Consider the following 19,152-nt stretch of genomic DNA (forward strand, 5'->3'; position numbering starts at 1 on the left):
TCACCTAACACACAGGGTCACCTGAGCACAGGCGTTTAAACCAGCCACCGGGAATCACCGGTGCAGTGACACAAACATGACCCTTACCAGAACTGGCACCTGTAAACACCACCTGCCAGGCAGTCATGTTTGATATTCTGGGCTAGCTTGAAGCACTAAAGTCAGGAAGTGAATCTAATGTATCTCTGTGTGGAAATATTTATGAAACAGCCTACTTGAATTAGGGTAGTCTTTTAGTTTAAAGGTGACAAAAATTGCAATTCAAAATGTGAATGAGTGTATATTTATAGCTATTTGTCGTTTTATGCGCTCAAAAGACTGAAATAGTTGAGTAAGTTAACAACCCAATCTGGGCAGGAATAATTAAAATTTCCATAACTAAAAATATGCTGATGCATTTCTCTGCACATGCCTGTTTGTCAGTGTGAGATGCAGTCTTAGTATGCATCCATATTTATGGCACTGTGTCTCCCTGTGTGCTCATACATGCATGCATGAGTGTGTCTTCCTGTGTTGGTGCTGGCAACCTTTGTGTCTGATGAGGTATCTGCCAAGGACGATAAGGAGGCAAAGCAGGATGAAGACGATAACGGCCACCACCCCTCCGATCACGGCGTGGTCCACCCCTGAAGACGTCGACATGGCTGTGGGGTCTTCAGACAAAGGCATGAAGAAAAAAGGAGAGGTCAGGACCAGAGAGAGAAAGAGAGAAACGTAAGGAGACCAAGTAGTAAAGATAAGAGTTTGGGAGTAGATGAGAAGAAAAGACAGAATAAACAAGAAAAAGAGAGGAAAAGTAAGCAAAATAGCATGAGTAAGAAAGTAAGATATGAGGAGAAAGAGGGACAGAGATTAAAAACAGAAAAGTAGGAGTTTGTGGGTGGATATTGGTGAAAATGGGAGACGGATAATGAAACGAAGTGGCAACAGTGTGAGAAAGAGAGAGAGAATAATAGGGAGAGAGACAGAGAGAAGACAAAAAGAATAGAAACGTATATCAGTATATAATACCCACAGCAGCAAACCGTCAGAAGGCAAAGACAGGGATGTAAAAGGCAGGCGAAAGAAAGGAGGCCATTTCGTCATCCTCTGTGAAAATTGTGCCTAACCTGCAACAGGATTGTGTAGTTTACAGACCAGGTCTTGTTCACTTGAAAGACTCCTGTTGGGAACACACATCTGATGTCGGGAGAAATCCCTGCCCTCTTTGGCTGTTGCAATACCGCCTTTCACGTCTTTTCACTGTTACTCAGTGATTCTACCCTCCTGCCTGAATTAGACTGTGAAAATATTTCATCTTGGAAAATCTGAGGCTGGAACACCAACTGGGGGGGGGGGGGGGGGGGGGGTGTTTAAGGCCCTCAAGACCCCAGATTTAAATTTCATAATCTACTTTGATATGGATTCCATATATATTATTTTACCATATTTAAAAACTTTTTTGTGTATCAATAAAAGTTACATCATTGACATCAATGCATTATAATGTATCATTTTTAACACATAACATGTACTGTTTACACATATAAAGTTTACTTTAGCTGTCAGATGTCCCTTTTTTTTAATTCACTTGCAAAAAAAACAATATATATAAAAAATAAAATTACTGTAAATAAGAAATAAACACTAATTCCATGTGTTAAAAGTGGCGCCATTATCCATCATTATTTCTACTGGGCAGCAGTGGGATTGATTAATGAAATTAGTAAACATGTTATGAATAGGCAAAGCCTCCAATAAATTCAAATCTTCTTCAAAACATGTTGTTCATTTAGTAAATTCCATTTTAAGCTTTAGGGTTTCACTGTTTTCTCACTATCTTCAAATCACTGTAATCAACAAACCAAAGGGTGATGTAACGGAGGCAACAGTCATCTTTTATAAATAGTATAATAATCATCCAACATTAAGGATGCGCTAATTTGATTTTATTTGTAAAAGCATCATTTATTACAATTTTGCTTTGTATCCTCACTACTTAGATGTATTGGGACATCTAATTCTGAGACTTTTGGAAAGAACTGACTGTTCTTTTTTTTTATCTTTTCATGTATGTACAAAAAACTTTTGGAAACTATAACACAAACACTTAAAATGCAATTGGAGAAATAAAGCAAAAGTGCTAAGAACTCCAGTGACACTTATAATAAGAGTAATATATAACAGCCCCCCTGTTTAGCCAACATGATTTGGCTTGTAGTGCCTCAACATGATCTTAAAGAAGGTGAAGAGCTGAAATGAATTGGTCAAGCAGTGAAGTTATTTACTACAAGTGCAGCAGGAGGTCTGAGCTCTGTAGAATTTTTCTCTCTCTCTGTGCACCTTCGAAGTAGGTGATGTTGTCTCAGACACTCCTACCTGTGCGACTGTGTGCACATAATTTCCTCCAGGATTAATAAAGTATTGTGATTCTGATTCTCTGGGAGGGAGAAAGCATAGGTAGGAGTGTCTGCTACTGTACAAATCATGTAAAGGTTTTGCTCGTTTTGCTATTTTATTCAAGGGGTTGTGTTGTTAGTTCCAAGATTTTATCATGTATCTGCTGTCTACTTGTGCAGGAGGCAAACTATTATTTGGGTGATTTGCAACAATTCAAAAACTAAGCTCAGCAGCATAATTTCTGAATATGATGTGTGGTTTAAACCTTTGACCCAAGAAATAATTACCATAAAAATATCTTCTTTTTTTAATCTAAACTCTATATTTTGCTCTTTAATTAAATGCAAATAAATAGATTAATATATAAATGATTTGCATATACAGTATCTTCAGAATATTACTGTGTAATATGTCAGAATTGCTGTAGTACCACAGGTATCCAGGAGTATAAGATTGTACAGTTTTGAGCAGTTTTTTTTTTTCATGTGGTGATGCAGTAGGTGTGTAAAACAAGCAAACAAACAAAAAACTGTGTATATGAATTAAGCTACATGAGGGGCTGAAGGGTTTATACTATACATTTAATTTATTTATGAAATGGTGAATGCAGAGAAAAAACTTAAAGTCTCCCAAACTTTTGACAAGCCCTGTACTCTCGTATAGTTTTGTAAAATTTAATATAAAAACACTTCAATTCAAGTCCATTAAGCTCCAGGGATAAGTAAAAAAAGCGACATACCCAAAGATGCCAAAATAATTTGGATAATGCACCGTTTATTACCATGTCTTATGTCAGAATTATTGTAGTGCAAAAACTATCCACCAGGGGGCAGAACATAACTATCAGCAGTTTTTTCATTAAGTGATGCAATATGTCTCAGAAACACCTTATATCAAAGAAGATACATTAGACTTTAAAGGGTTAATGAGACAGGATATTACAAAAAAATAATCATATTGCTAACAAATTTATTGTCATACTTTGTTAGCAAAACCTGTTGCTAAATGTGGTATTAGAAGTTCAGTAACCCATTTAGTTAGACTAAAGCCAACAATTTAAATAACGTATTCCTATAAAAGCTGTGCCAAAATGTTCTTAGATGATATGTGATTCATTAATAAATAGTTTGCATAGCAATGTGTCTAATGTGCTCTAAATCAATTTTTAGTTTTAACTTGAGAAAACTAAAGCTAAAAGAGAAATATTAAATTATTAAAGCTAAAAACAAAATGATTTCTCTGTTTTTAAAAAATTGGAATTGGTTGTTTAGAGATGTTTGGAGGAATTTCAACATTAGAGATTCTTTCACTCCCACTTTTCCTCATCAGATTAATACTTAAACCATTTCTTCTTTTCAGAATATTTAAATTTGTGCTAAAATGATCTGAGGCATCATTTATTTCGCCTGTCTTTTCAGACCTCAGCAAACACTGGGTGTAAATATACAATAAGTCACTCAGATAGAAACAACTCAAAAACAGCACTTCTCGTACAAAAATAAACAAATAAAACAGATTATGGAGGATTAATAGGGAGTTGGAAAGAGAGGCTGGCTTCCACTTGCAAAAGTCTTCAAGGGGTCAAACCAATGAAGGGGGAAGCAAAGACTCAACCAGAAGAGGAAAGAGCTGCTTTCACATCCAATCACGTTACAGCAAACAGACACAAAGGCACAACAATAGCCGCAGACAACCAAAGATGTAAACAAAACAGAAACCAACAGATAGAAGAAAGGAACACATTACGACCAGCTGGGACACCAGATGATGTGGTGAGTGGCCAATTTTGCTGGAAGGAGTAACACTTCTGCCACTTAGAAATGCGAAGTACCCAATAACAGCAAAACCAGAGGCCAGTCGAGGACAGAAAAGAAGAGAACAGAGGAAAAGAGGGGAGCAGAATAAAAGAGACACACACAGAAAAGTCGAACACACTCTCTGGTTGGCTAGTGTGGGGGTGAGAGGGGCATGCTGACGAGGCGAGAATGAGAATGAACCAATAAATCCTGCTGTCAGCATCAAAGGAAGGCAGACAAGACCCAAGAACACCTCGAAGCATAACCCCGCTCTTCTAGTACACTGAGACAGACACACACACACACAGGAAGTGAAACACAGTACAACTTATGGGGTCATGCTAATGTATGTGTCTTAGGATATGAGCGAGTGTATCTAACATTTCGAAATGTGTGCTTGTGTTTGGAGGCGGTTTGTGAATGTAAGGGCAACAAGAAGTGTTGTGTGGGTGGGAGAATGAAATATTCATCCCTCTGCTCATGAGTTCAAAGGTGCCCCAGACTAGTATTTCTCTTTTTTTTCACAGTATGTAAGACAAACAAAAACAGAGAACTACAGACAACCAGATACACAGAGAGGTAGACAAAAAGTCAGAACGACAGAAAGTCATAAAGACAGGTGATTGGTGGAAAAGTTATACCTGAAATGTTCTTTGCCTCATCTTCTCAAGTGGATGAGTAGATGGATTGTTGGATGGATGGATGGATGGATGGATGGATGGATGGATGGATGGATGGATGGATGGATGGATGGATGGATGGATGGATGGATGGAGGAGTGTGTTTGGATGATGGAGCGGGATTATCAACAGGAGGAAAGAGGAAAACAAGAAAAAAATATGAAACAGCTGTGATACCGCCACACCGATAAAATCTCTGTCCATCATTGTCTGTTTCTTGTCTCTTCAGCCTGTTTCTGTGTGTTTGTTTTTTCTAAATATGTGTGTGCACATAAAAAAAAACACTCTTTGACAGCTACACAATCTGTGTATTGAAGGAGAAAATAACAAAGCAGTAACTTTAATGGTTTTCTTTTTCCACTCCATTACTAAGCTGCTTGTGTGTGTGCAAGTGTGTAACTGGTTTTACCTGTGAAAGTGTAAACTCCATTCAGCCGGACGGAAACTGAGGGTGTGGGGGAGGAGTGGGAGGGGGAGATGCTTGCAAGGGGAGGAGTTGGGGAAGGTTCAGGAGACAGTGGCAGATCAGGGAAGAGGGCATTGGAGAGAGCGGTGGTGGGTGCGGGAGAGATGGTGGTTGGGATGACAGTTGAAGGGGAGAAGCTGAAGAGGAAATCAGTGGATTCAGAGCCTGAACCATAGAAGATGTCAGGGGAGGAAGATGAAGGTGGCAAAGATGATTTTGGGAATATGGTTTCTGGGGAGTCTGGGTCGGTGAGATCTTTGTGGGGCAAGCAAAGCACCAAAAAAAACAAAAAAAACGGCCACGGATCGAACGAATGGGACACATTACAGCAAAGGGGAAAGAGGTGCAAGAATATGTGAAAGCGGTTGGTGGTGTTGGTAGCGCGGTTGGATGAGAAAAAAAATAAACCAAAAACAAGAAGAAAGAAATGAAAGAAAATCAGAAGAGAAAAAAAGATGGAAGTACAAGCAAAAACCACAACAAACGAGAAAAAAAATGTGATGAAGAAACATAAAAGAAGAACCCCCGTTTTACATTAGACCTCCATCACTTCCCCCTCTCTTATTTTCCCCCTTTTTCTGCTTTGTTCTTACCTTGCACCAGAAGTGTGTACTCCCCCTTGTTTTTTCCAATGCCGTTGTCAGCATGGCAGAGGTACACCCCGTTGTCTGACTTGTTGAGCATGGAGAAATACAAGAAAGCACCCTCGGACTTGGCCAGTGGGGGGAGCTCTCCATCCTTCTTCTCCCAGAAGTAGCTAAGAGGCCTGAGACAGGAGAAAGTGAGACAGAAATGGAATAAAAATCCCGAGATGAACTGTGCTTGCTTTGCACAATTAGCAAAAAAAAGAAAGGATATAATTAGAGCAGTCAAAAGATGAAATTATTGAGCGTGAATCTGAGGGAGAAGGAGAGGGAACAGTCCGTGGAGAGGAGAAACTGGGAGGATTTAATAGAGCAAAATAAAAGATAGAATCTGCAGATGAAAGCAACTGAGAACCAATAAGGAAAAGAGACTGATATTACAGGAAGAAAGCGGAAAGAGGACTGAGGGACAAAAAAGACAGAAGTGAAGAAAAGGAATGATGGATGCAATGCCGTCTGAAGCTTGAAGAGATTTAGAGATGCAGGGAGACAACAGAATGAAGATCAGCATTCATGTCTGCCCCGTTAAAAACTCCATTCTGTTTAACAGATTGTATATGAGACAGCTAGCCAGACGTGCCTCGATAAAAGAATCAATTATGCAAATGAGCGAGTCCTTAAGCTCTGTACAGTAATTACAGTGACGGCGAATCTGAATCAGGGACAGACATGAATGTCTTGGACTGATTAATCAGCCTTCGAAATGTGGGGGGAAAAAACCCTCCTAAACAGCTCTAAAGGTGCAAATTGTAAATTCATGGTTTTAGTTTAGTAATTACTTCTAGGAGCTGCTAGATGAAGCCACTTAATAGCAATATTTTGAAGTTATAAGCTGTAAATCATCATTGTTGCTGCTTAGAAGCATCCTCATACTACCTTAAACATGATGAAAAATATAGCCCACCCTCTTGACACTTACAGTTATGCAGTCAAAGTTTAAATATTTTTTATTTTAGATATTTGAATACCAAAGTGCAGCTTTCGTGTTTAGTCAGCTGTCTTGAGGCGAATAAAAAAAATGATCATTCAACCATTAAGTATTTAAAACAAGAGTGTTTTGCTACATGGTCTCGTTACCTGCAATAAAATGTAATCAGCTGTTGTATTACACTGCTTTCAAATGCAAGATAATAAGCAATTAACTGAACAATTAACTTCACATTTACAGGCTGTAGCTCGTGTTCTGTTATTGAATATAACGCTCAGAAGTCACTCTGTGTTATACAGCAGGTAGCTTCAGCAGAACATGGTGATAATTCCAATCATGCATGCCTAAATTCTATGTTTAATTTGGGTCTGTAAGCTTTTGTTAGGTGTAAACCTTTCAATTTGAAAGCATGCATTAGTAAACACGATGAAAAAGTAATGATTAGCTTGAAGACATCTTTTGTTGCAGTAATGTGCACTTTGGCTGCTGCATAAACCACAATTTCTTAGATGTAATAATTATCACTGCAAACAAATGAGCTCTAGGGTGATATTTATTCTAAATCCTTAAAGTAAATTTAGTAAAATTATGCTAATAAAATCTTATTTTACCAAAAGTATCATGTTAGGAGATACAGAATGTTTTACAATTACGGATTAGTATTTAAATCTACATCCAGGGGAGGCTACATGTCATTGTTTTTAAACTGGCTCCTCCAGAAGATGGACACACTTAAAGCTGTTCTATTCAAAATTTCTGTATGAACAAATGGTAAAAGTAACCAATCTAACTCTGCTGTTCTCCTCAGTTTAACAGACTATTCACTGTTTTTTGTTTCTTTTTTTCAGCTCCATGCTTTGCAGCCAGCAGTTAAACCACTTTGATTCAATCAACTCGCAGCAGTGGAGTTCAAGACACATCAGGCAGCTCTTTTCAGCTAAAAGCTCTGATGCTGCTACTCCCTGTCAAGCACTAAACATCCAATGGAGAGTGTCAGTGGCTATCTGGTAAAGAAAGCAGCGTATCTGGCTGCTAAAGAGATAGATTTTTCCTCAGGAAAACAGAGCTAAAAGTTATAAAAAAAAAAAAAATCTAGTTAAAATCTTAAAAATTGTTGCCACAAATTTAATCACTGCACGCTTAAAGCTAACTATGCTATATAGAGTTTGATTAGGAAGAAAATTACATTAGCCTGCCTTTGCAGGTACCTGAAATAGAAGTAAGCTTTAAGTATTTTAAGCAAAGGGGCCTATTTTAGCTGGGAGAAGGTCACAGAGTGAAGTGATTGCTCAATAGATAAAGATGCTTTCAAAAAGCACTTAGCAGGTGGCGGGGCGAACCATATTTTTACTACTATCTTTTACTGGCCAGCTTCAACCCATCGGATCGATGGTGAGGACACTGTAGGCAGACTCTCGTTTTGGAAAAAACAGTTTCAGGATTTCTTTTCATCAGCATTGTTTACTGTCACTGTACCTAAGATCAGCCTGTAGCTATACGTAAGGATATCGATAACCAAGCTGAAAGAAGCTCTACTGAGCTCTACTTCAGCATCCATCTTGGGTCCTACATCTACTCGGAGCGCTCTCCAACTAGTAAAAGTCAGTCTGATGTTGACTTTTGTTTCATTTCTTGCTCTGTCACTTTCTCTCTTTCTTTTCCTCTCTTCCCACAATAATTCCCCTGTTTCTTTGCTGAATCAGCCACAGTGCATGTTCAAAACAGCCAACGAGTTGATATCTAGTTGCTGGCATGTGACAGGGTGCATACAAGGAAACTTAGCTGTAAACTGATGCAGTGTTTCAGAAACAAAAGTTGTGACGTGTGGTTTCTCAGAGTCAGGAAGCTGCCCAGCTGTGGCGGCTCCAGAAATGTACATAATAAATCACCAAAATGAGTCAGAAAGGTACATTTTTAAGTAAGATGAGCATGATGCACGATCAGCCTTGTGCTTTAATAAGTTACAGATTACTGTAAGCTTGTTACAAGCCCCCTGCTGTTTTCTAAACCTGACCACAACCTTGCACACTTAAAAAAGTTTGGATGCAATAGGTCAAAGTTATTTAAGCTTTTTTGGTTTTAAATATGTTGAACAAAGAAGGCTGAGAGCTAAACTCTCCTAATGACTTGAAGAGCAGAATACTGGATAATGAGCATTTCCTGGCTGTGCTGATCAAATAAATGGGAAATATAATGGATGTGCACAAATTCCTTCCTCTCCTTCCTGCTGCTGGGCGTCAAGGAAACACAGTATAGAATTTGAAATGCTTAGCTATTCCTTTGAACCCAACGTGATGAGGCCACGCAGGAAAAAAAAGGTGTATCACAGGATGGAGTGTGACATTCATAGAGTTTGATTGTGGAGGGCAGCTCCACGGGGGAAAGAGCTGATATGCTGGGTGTGTCAGAGAAAAGGTGTTGAAGCGGTGATTGGGCTTTGACTGACAGCAGCAGGGGCGACCTGTATCTGATTTGATTGGACACTAGCTCATCCACAAACAGCGTTGCACCTAACTGAGCACGGTACTCTCTCTTTGTCACACACACATACATATACACACCAGCTTTCTCTTGTTTGCGCTCCCTCTGTCTGTCCTGGTCATTTGTTGCTTGTCACCGTATCTTTACGCCTCCCCTCCACCCACACATCGCTTCGCTTCACACTACCTCATCCTTTCCAGTTGGTTTATTTTTCTTCCTCCTCTATTTCTTCTTCTTCTGCCCCTTCTTTCTTGCTCTTCTTTCATATCCTTATTTCTTTTAGGTACATATTTTGCCACTTTTATCTAAAACCCCTCACAGCACTATGAATCAAGGGTATATTTAGAATAGGTGATCCCCTGAACTCTTGCACTGGCAAGGCCATTTGAACAAGAAAGAGCCATTTATTACCATAAAACATGGCTATTCCTCATGTAGAGCATACATAATTCAATGGATGGTTTCATCTAGACTGCAATTGTGTCACAGACAGATTGCCAACATAGCAGCTCCCTGGACATTGCGTCTTAACTGTTTTTAATTTATCTGCTCTCACATGCAATGACAGTCCCCTCCTCCTCCCCCGCCCCCCTATGCACACCTGCCACTCAAAACCAGCAGCTAAGTCTTCTTCCCAGCCTCTCCTGTGATGAACTGACAAGGGGGGGGGGGGCAGAGGAGGGAGGGGATGACAGCTGGGTGAAGAAGAGGAGGAGAGATGGGGAGTTGAGGGCGAAAAGGTGTGAGGAGAGATAGAGGAGAGTTATAGGAAAGGACGTGGAGAGGACGAGGGCAGGGAGGCGGCATTACAAGACAGAGAGGAGCGGGTGAGGCGTGAGTGACAAGACGGCAGAGAGATACCTGGTGATGGAGGGACAGATGGAGGTAGAAAAGGAAAGGTAGGGAGGAAAGCGGATCAATGGAGGTTCATCTATAATGCAGAAAGGCCGGGGGAAGAGTGTATTTGTGTGGGTAGGATTTAAGATGCAGGTTGGGAGGTTGTTTCTGTGTGTGCTGGCAACAGGGAAGTTGTGTATACACCATATCAGTGAACATGCGAGCACTTGTACAAGCAGGTGTTTTTTCCCCTCATTGTGTTTGAACAAGTGGCTATTTGTGCAAGAGGGTGTCAGAAATTAAACAAGTTAATGTGTGATTGCGTTCTGTCAGGAGAATTGTGTGAGAGCATGTGCATCATTGAGGGATTTGTTTGTGTTTATGATTGTGTACCTGCCATGTAATTCAACACCTTTACTGTAATTAAATTTGAAATTGTTTACATGTGTGTGCTTTATTATATACTGGTCTAAAGTGTCTCTAAAATCCATCGAGGCCTCTTTGTATGAGCAGGGTGAAAGCTTCGATTAATGCGAGGGCTGTTACACCCAGCCTGACCTGTTCATTAGAGGCAGAGCTTCCATCAATACACATTTCATTACACCTTGCAGAGGTGTTGGGTAAGAGGCAGCTTTTACATAAATGCTGTCATGTACTCAGATACACTACAGTAAATTATAACGTGGAATCACACCTTCAAACAACTGAGGTGAGCAGCAGTTTGTGAAAAGGTATTTAAAAACAGTGTAAAAATCCTTAATTAGCTTTACATTTCAAACTGCATTCAAAAGGAAAACAGTTGAAGTAGCAGCACGTCAGCCTGGTGATGTTTTGTTATGGACTCTGGAAGTGTTTAGAAATGGGCAGGCACTTTTGAACTTGGGAAGGGACTGAAAGATTTTCAACCAGTTTGATCAATATCCAACCAGCAGAGACAGACTTAAGTCTAAATTTTAAGACTACTAGTTGTCTAAACTTTTTTACTCTTGTCACAAACAGAAAGCTTGAAATCTGGTGAGATGGATTTCCATGCAGCTGTAAATCCTGTTCAATGCAAACACAATGATACCTCCAGCTCCAAGCTGATTTTCTCTTCAAAATGATCCTGTTGGTTGCCTAAAGTTAACGTGACCTTCTCTGTGCAGGTATATGCTTAGGATTCAGGGCTGTATTATTTTTTAAATGAGCCATGATTGCCGTTACGAGCCCTTTCTGTGTCCACCAGTCTGCTGACTTTCCTGAACTCATGGATGGCTGTGAAATGCTTGAATGAACAACTCTTTATCTAGATATTGCAATCTATCTGCAAGCATCTGGCTGCTTGCCTTTGCTCTTTTTCTTTTTTATTTATTGCATTTTCAGGTAAATTCATGTAAAGCTTTTACTTTTGTTCATGATTTTCTAGATGCATGCTGGAATTTTTTTTTTTTTTATCCTGTAAGGATGATGTTTCCGGGCAATGTATGTCCAGTTTAATTGTCCTTTTTATACATTTTGAGCCCCAATAAACTCTCAAACTGCTGAACAGCAGCTGTGATGTCAGTAAACTCTCTGAGGGCTTAGATTAAACCTCAGGGTAAAGTTGAGGGCCAGGTCTTTCTTTGACTCATTCATTCATGGTGATTGTTGATCCCATTTTGCATCAGAGTAGCCCCTCCCACCTCCCCAGCACTTTCTGCATCACCCGATCTTCTCTCTTGCCCGACCATCTGTTCATCTGAATCCAATGGTGAGGCTGTTTTTGGCTTACTGCTGTTGTCCTGACCTGCTTCTTGATTGGTTTTCTAGACTTTGCCTGTTTTGTAGATTTTGCCTATGGCTGCTCCTTGTGCTTTGTTTGCCTGCCTGGTTCTTGTAACCTTAAATCTTCTTTTGAAGTAAAGCTCACCTGTTTGACTTTACCACCTTGCCTTTGGTGTTGTGTTTTTTGGGTCCTTTGAAGTGAGTGCTGATAGTTCCACCTACCATTATAGAGATTCACCACATGAACCGTGCTTTTGCTGGTACGGCTCTTGCAGTTCGTAGCATGCACCGTATGTACTTTTTAACCCTCTGAGCTGGGATTTCTGTCAAATTACAGGATATCATCTTGGATTATCTTTGGTTTGCAGGCAATCTTAAAACAGAGCCAAGTGAATACAACAACAAATCACTGTTTTCCAACAGTTGAGGGCTGTAACATAGTTCAGCTGCCTGCTTTTTAGGTCTAAATTTCATTGTGTGATTATCTTTTCAACATATTTGTTTGGTGAAGATGCAACACTGAGTCACAGCTGAGCTTACACAAGTGCTGTCAGTCACCAGCAAGAGGATCACTTTGAGTTAAAGCTACTAATTCACTCACTGATGGCAATAAGTCACTCTTGTTGGTTCAGTCGGCACACATCTAGAAAAAGAGCTGTTCATTCAAGTATTTAACAGCCCTTATTGACAGAGGAGAAAAACTTATTGTAGCTCTGTTGGAATCTGATTGAACATAGCGTTTAGTGGTATTACATGCAGATATAATTGATTATATTTTTAGAGCAATACTTTTATTTAATGACATTTTTGTATTGCTGTATTTAACTGATGAGGTATTAATTGAGCTTTTGTTGATGTAAATTGAGTCAGTGGGTTACTGGATGAGTGTTTAGACTGAGTAAAAGGATATGAGTTAAAAAAGGCTTACTCAGGGTTTCCGTTGCCCAAACAGCGAAGATAAAACTTCTCTCCCTCTCTTGGAAGATCGCTCTCAGGTTGGATCTGTACATTAGGGGAATCTGCAGAAGGTGAACGCACACACACACACACACACACACACACACACACACACACACACACACACACACACACACACAGAAACACACAGAGTCCAGTTACATAACACGGGACTTATGATACAGACATGAACACAACACACTCTCATTCATCCCCATCTTCATCTCTAATACTATCTGCATCCTGTAGGCGTCAGCTTCCCTCTGCCTGTGTCTATGACATAATCCCTTACACAACGCACGCTTTCCCTCGGCAATGCAGTACTGTGGCCTCGCCCACAGGATGGCAGCACTGTCACAGACTCTGTGCCTCTATTTATGGTTTCATTTTTGATGATAGCCTGCTCTTCTTATCCACTGTGTCTTGACTCTAGCTGAGTGCAGCAGCACAGGAAGGTGAAATTCCTGTGTGGTCATTATTACAAATTGGTGCTGTTGAAATTATAGAAGTAAAGATCAAAGTGAAAGGGGGAAAATTTGCTTGTACTGCTCAATAAAGAGAAGGTCAGGGCAAAAATATATAAAAAAGAAGACAGGCAGTTTAAGGTTTTGCTTTGCATTTACCTCTCTTTTTCCTTTGTGTACCTGCTGTATTTTCCATCCCTAACCACTCACCACCCCCGCAGCTTCCACCCTCCATTTCCCAGTTGACTCACACAACACCCTCAGAGCCTGCTCGCTCCTCTTGTCCCCCGGGGCGAGAGAGGGGTGGTCCACGGCGCAGGTGATGAGGACGTTGTCGTCGCTAGCGCTCACTTCCAGGGTGAGCTCGCTGCTCACGTTGTATGTGGGGTCGTCTGGAACGGACTCCACCACGTCTGGTCGCCCTGAGGTGAAGATGGATGAGAATGAGGAGGACAGTCAAGAGGAAGGTGTCTGCATCTTAATTAGGGAATAGTCTAGCATACAGGACAAAACAATCACAATAGAAAATGTAGAAGAATACTGCTGTAATTGGGATATGGTGCTTTCATGTTGTCAAAGGGGCAAAACGGCAATGCCCCCAATTTGTTCCCATCAAATGAAAAATGCCTTTTCTCTCCAGTTACCTTGTGCCCCTGGCTGTTTTGTCCTGCGATCAATCATCATGTGTCACATATACTGTATGCCTAACAATGCATTTTGGGCTATATTTATTGAAACATCAAATTTGAATGATTTTCTCTGCTTAAAAGACTTTTCTAATGTTTATCTTCAGTTCTTCCAATAATTCTGTGGGCCCACCAAGGCTTGCTTACTTTCCTGTCGCTAAGCTCAGACATTTGTTTAGCTGAAAAATAGATATATATAAAAAAGTACTTAGCATCACTTTTTGTGGCTAAGTCATATCTCAAGTCATTACTCAAACTAAAATAAATTAATGGACTGTAAGTCAAGATAAAGACATAATTTTAAGCATCCGAAAAGAAAAAAATATTCCTTATGGCTGTATTTGCACTAAACTAACAAGAGATGGAAGAGTTGCAATGCAAAGCGACATTCAGAGGAACTACAGTGTCTGAGGAAACTTTGACATATAGAAGCACTTGTGACTTTAACACCAGCCTCCTGATTAGTAGACAACCCCTTCTCAACCACCTGAGCCACAGCCACCCTGCAATTTTCTAGGATTGCTTCATTTCTGAAGCCATTTATATTCTGGTAACATTCATTTTCAAATCCTCCCAGCTTTACATCCGCCCTTAGCTGGCAGAGGAGAGGTTTTTCTATTTGAAAGCTTTCTATCTTCTAAGCTGCAAGAAATAATTAAAAAAAAAAAAAAGTCAGCCTTGTATGATGGCAGTTCCATCATGCAAGGCTCCCCGTCTGCAGCCAAAACCTCTGTAATGTAACATCAGTAAACTGCACACAGCGTGCTCATATTTAGCAACTGGGCCTGTCTGTGATGCCTCATGTTGAAGGACACCAAAGGGACAAGAGAGGCTAAAGATCTAATGCTGCTACGTCTGGCTTTCCTTGGGCTCAGTTACTCGCTGTTGCTTAGGAGACTGTCTGCATTTTACTTGATTTTAATCTGTGGCTGTGGACAGTGAGGCAACCCTGCTCGTGATGAAAAGAATCTGCAGCATCTCAGCTGCAATCTGTTATACCCCTCTTGTTATTTAAGCTGATTTACGGAACACTTTCCCTTCCTTTGTTATGCTTTCCATTTGTGAATGGTAAGCTGTGCAGAAGAAGAGCTGGGCAGGGGTACAGTTAGTGTGCCCGTGCAGAAGCAGCGCTCCAGTTCCAGTAGGAAAGCATGAACACAGTAGAGACTGTCATCTGGAGATTGCCCATTATTGTAAGGAGAAATATCAAACTCTGTGGTCAGACCGTGAAAGTGGTTGGTGAATCTTGGAGAGTGGACCAGAACCTTATCGCTTACTCCTGCATGGGCTGACAAGCACACTCACACATGCACACGCAAACATTGGCACATGTAGGTCAAGCTCATGAATAACTATACTCAGAGGAGACAGAGATAGTGGCAGGGAAGCAGACGGAAAAACACACACTTGCACAAACATACACACCTCTTTTTTCACTGCCTCTCTCTTGAAAACACCCCTCTGCTTCCTCCCACACCCGAGAGTACTTCAAATACAGCTGAATCTAATGACATCTCTCTTTTTATTACCATAACCAGTCCTCTGACCCCCTGAGAAAATTAGTTTACTTTCCAGGTGCATTTCAATAATCTCACGCCACTCAGAGGAGTCTTTTCGTCAGAGGCTGTTTCTCCCACCGTTTTCTCTTTTGGCACACACACACACACACACACACACACACAGTCAGACAGAATATTGCTTTCATTAATGTCAGTAAGTAAACAATTTCTGTATTTATACAGCACCTTTCAAGCACAGATGAACGTCAAAGTGCTTCACAGAAAAGAAAAGTTAAAATAACTAACAGTTAAACAGAATAACATGAATTAGGAAATAATCTAAAACAGTTAATTAAATAAATACTTTAAAAGAGGACAAGTAGAAAGCTTGAAAGAATAAAACTAACTGATTATAACATGGTGCAAAGATAAATAATAGACTTTGAACTGGCTAAGCTCAACTATAGACTTTCTTAAAAATGAATGTTTTAAGCCTTATAATAAACAGTAATAGACAGTTTGCATCCTCAACGCTGAAAGTGAGCTGGTTCCACAGGAGAGGAGTCTGATAGCTAAAGGCTCCGCCTCCCCATCGACTTCTAGAACACGGGAACCAAAAGCTGGCCTGCAGCTTGAGAATGGAGTGTTCTTCTTGGACAACTTGGAACAAGGAGATCATTAATATAAAATGGAACAAGATTATTAATAGCTTTATATGTAAGGAGTAACACTTTAGATTCAGTCCTGGATTTCATGGGAATCTAATTAAAGACCATGGATATCCACAGCCTAACTTGGGTTCGGGAAGATCACGGTTGTTTACTCCCAGACTCTTGTGTACACTATTTCTGAATCATACAATTGACTTTTAATAAGGTTTTCAGGCCCAAGGGGTCGTGGAACTGATTCAACACATTCATTAAGAAAAAATAAGAGACTGTAAGTTTAAGTGGCTTCTCCCAAGACGGCAGTGATGCACATTTGCCCATAATTCACATTCCCTCAGTTCATTATTAGATTATCAGGGCAGATTTACAAGTCAGCTGCTGTAAGTGGAGTAATAAGCACTTTGGGTGGGAGAGCATTAATAGGCTGAGTTGGATTATGCACAAACTTCACCTCTTAAAGGGTCAATTCATTCAAAACTGTTAAATGCAAATTTAGCCACATCGTACTGAAGCCACGTGGGTCAATGTTTGTTTCTCAGCCTGATTGTAATTCCCATATCCAGCCATTTAAAGTGGGGTTAATATAAGATAAAATACAAGCTGTGGTGGACACAGGATTATAAAATAAAAGTGAATTAAAGGGACCTTATGGATTTGGAAGACTAACTAGCATGTTGTTTCAGAAAACATGCTGTAGAATCTCTATCAGGAAGTCGATTCATTCTTGCATAAGAGCAAATAAAATGCAAAAAGAAAAGTGACATTACCAGTAAGAAAAAAACCCATTTTTTTTTAGTGATGGGTGGCTCAGAAAACTTTATTTAAAATACTCTGGGCCTCCCATTCCCTGTCTTATGGTGAGTTTAATTGGGCTGCAAAATTCAAAATTCCTTTATTCCTTTATTGGAATTCCCATTAGCTGGAGCTAATGCAGCAGCTGCTCTTCCTGGGGTCCAGAGTAGCTCAACTTTTCAAGGCAGCTGGTGCTAGCCAATTAAACCACCTGACTATTCACGTGTCTGATCTCATGACTAATTGTTGATGCAATTCCAAACGTCAGGGTCACCCATCGAACCCATACTTCAGCTTAAAAGGAGCAGAGGTGTTGCTAGCCAATCAAGTTCATTCAAGTCAAGCATCAACTTTCCAACGCAAGATGTTAGCCCATCAAAAGTGGGTGAGAAGAGAGGGTGATGAAGCCTGGAACACCTGCACGAGAATCCTGCTTGACTGCAGCAGCATTGTGCTGAGGTTAAGGTTTCGAGTAGTAGGTTGAGTCTGGAAGTCACGACCCTCTTGATTTGCACAGTGATGTCAAGGACCCTCTTTTTGTGTGTCAGCTACTTTGGAGGAGAATGAATTAGAAAGATAAAAGTAAGAAAACATTCACTCTAGTGAGAAAAAGGACCTAAGTTGTTCTTTTCTCTGACGTTATTTTAATTATGTGATATATTACACCAAAACCTTATAATGGACATAAATTATACACAAAAGTGGTTTCTTGTTTAAACAAATTACCTTAAAACCCTTTTGAAACTGAGAATCCTGAAACTGTGGGTTCTGGTACTGCACCGCATCAGTATTGGAGTTTTTTTTGGGGGGGGAAGCAGTTGTTTCTGTTCACTAATACTTATTTTTTCCACCTTTCATTGTTCCATCTCAGCTTGTTGAGACCTGCTACCATCAACTTTAAGATGAACTAATTAATAAAACAGTAAAATGTCTCATAACATCTGTTTTCAATATTTTATTGTGAATCAAATGTTGGTTTATGAACTTTGCAAATCATTGTTTCTTGTTTGGATCTTGCACATTTTGTCCCAAATGTTTTGGAATTGGGAGTGCAGTATAAAGACACTGGCTCACATAACATTGAACATGAGGTCAGTTGTAGTGTTAAACCAACAGCAAATTTTTCAGCTGACTCTTATTCCCATCAGCTTTTTGTTTTGCTTTTCCAGCCCGCAACTTCACTGTTTTGGGTCAGTGTTGCTCTAATTCTCAAAGCTGCATCTCCAGTTGCAGCATTTAGCTGTTTTCAGCTCTGATAAACCCATCCTACAGTATCAGACCAATAACAAACCACAGAAAAAAAGCTAACAGCTAGCTGGTGAACATGTCAGAGCTTTTAGCTGGTACAAGGCCAGATAATTCCCTCAGGAGTTAGACGTGTCCCCCCCCCCCCGTCCCCCCAAAAAAAACAAAAAAAACAAAAAAAAAAACTGTAAATGGACAGTTAACACTGCTACATTCACAAGAACACTACTGAAAACTATGGGCTACTTTGTTATGTCACCATGTTAATATTCTGACGTTCACCCCACCTGACCTTCATTTTGACCTCAAGCACACAAAGGTCTTGTCTATGCTTGTTGTACAGTTGTGGCACTTAGATGTTGACCAAATCTGCCCACATACAGACATGGAAATACATACACAGTACTCAGGCTCATATTTGTGGTAATTTCCATCACAGTAAGTGTCTCCAGGATGCCATTCTGCCATAATGATACAAACAGACTCACAGGGTGAAAGAAAAACCAGCTATTCTGGCTGGTAATAAATGCAAATGCAGTTTCATAAGTGCTATGTGTGTAGATAGACAAATGTTAGCAACTGTAATGCCTTCCACATATCATCTTTATAAGGTGATAATATGTCAAGTGTTAGTTGCGCAATGGGTCCTTACATTTACATAACAAGCAGACTTCAGAGCAGATCAGGTTACAAGAAAGGCAGTGTAGCCGAAGGTGCAGGTAAAAATAGAGGTGGGAAAAATGACGGCTGTCGTTTTTAAATATGAAGGAAACACAATAGATTTTCATCACTGCTCGCATCTGTGGTCCTCTTTAATTGGAAAAACCGCAATATGAAACAAAAGACTTTGCAGTGCTGCTCATTTCTACATATTTGTTTACTTAAAA

The 19,152-nt window shown here is 40.0% G+C and overlaps 1 protein-coding gene across 7 annotated transcripts in view; it reads right to left on the minus strand.

Annotated features, from left to right (window-relative positions):
* cadm3 (cell adhesion molecule 3) overlaps positions 1-19,152 on the minus strand; it is a 109,382-nt gene that overhangs the window by 6,399 nt on the left and 83,831 nt on the right. For 4 of the 7 annotated variants that reach the window (XM_041991981.1, XM_041991980.1, XM_041991978.1 and 1 more), the window contains exons 6-10: positions 13,627-13,797; positions 12,883-12,973; positions 5,915-6,087; positions 4,817-4,837; positions 528-653 (exon numbers count right to left, since the gene is read on the minus strand). In XM_041991981.1, the coding sequence (XP_041847915.1) occupies positions 528-653; positions 4,817-4,837; positions 5,915-6,087; positions 12,883-12,973; positions 13,627-13,797 (582 nt within the window). The remainder of the gene's footprint in view (positions 1-527; positions 654-4,816; positions 4,838-5,914; positions 6,088-12,882; positions 12,974-13,626; positions 13,798-19,152) is intronic. The other 3 variants (XM_041991983.1, XM_041991982.1, XM_041991984.1) reach the window with 2 other exon arrangements.

The sequence above is a fragment of the Melanotaenia boesemani genome, chromosome 8, assembly GCF_017639745.1.
Source record: "Melanotaenia boesemani isolate fMelBoe1 chromosome 8, fMelBoe1.pri, whole genome shotgun sequence".
Lineage (NCBI taxonomy): Eukaryota > Metazoa > Chordata > Actinopteri > Atheriniformes > Melanotaeniidae > Melanotaenia > Melanotaenia boesemani.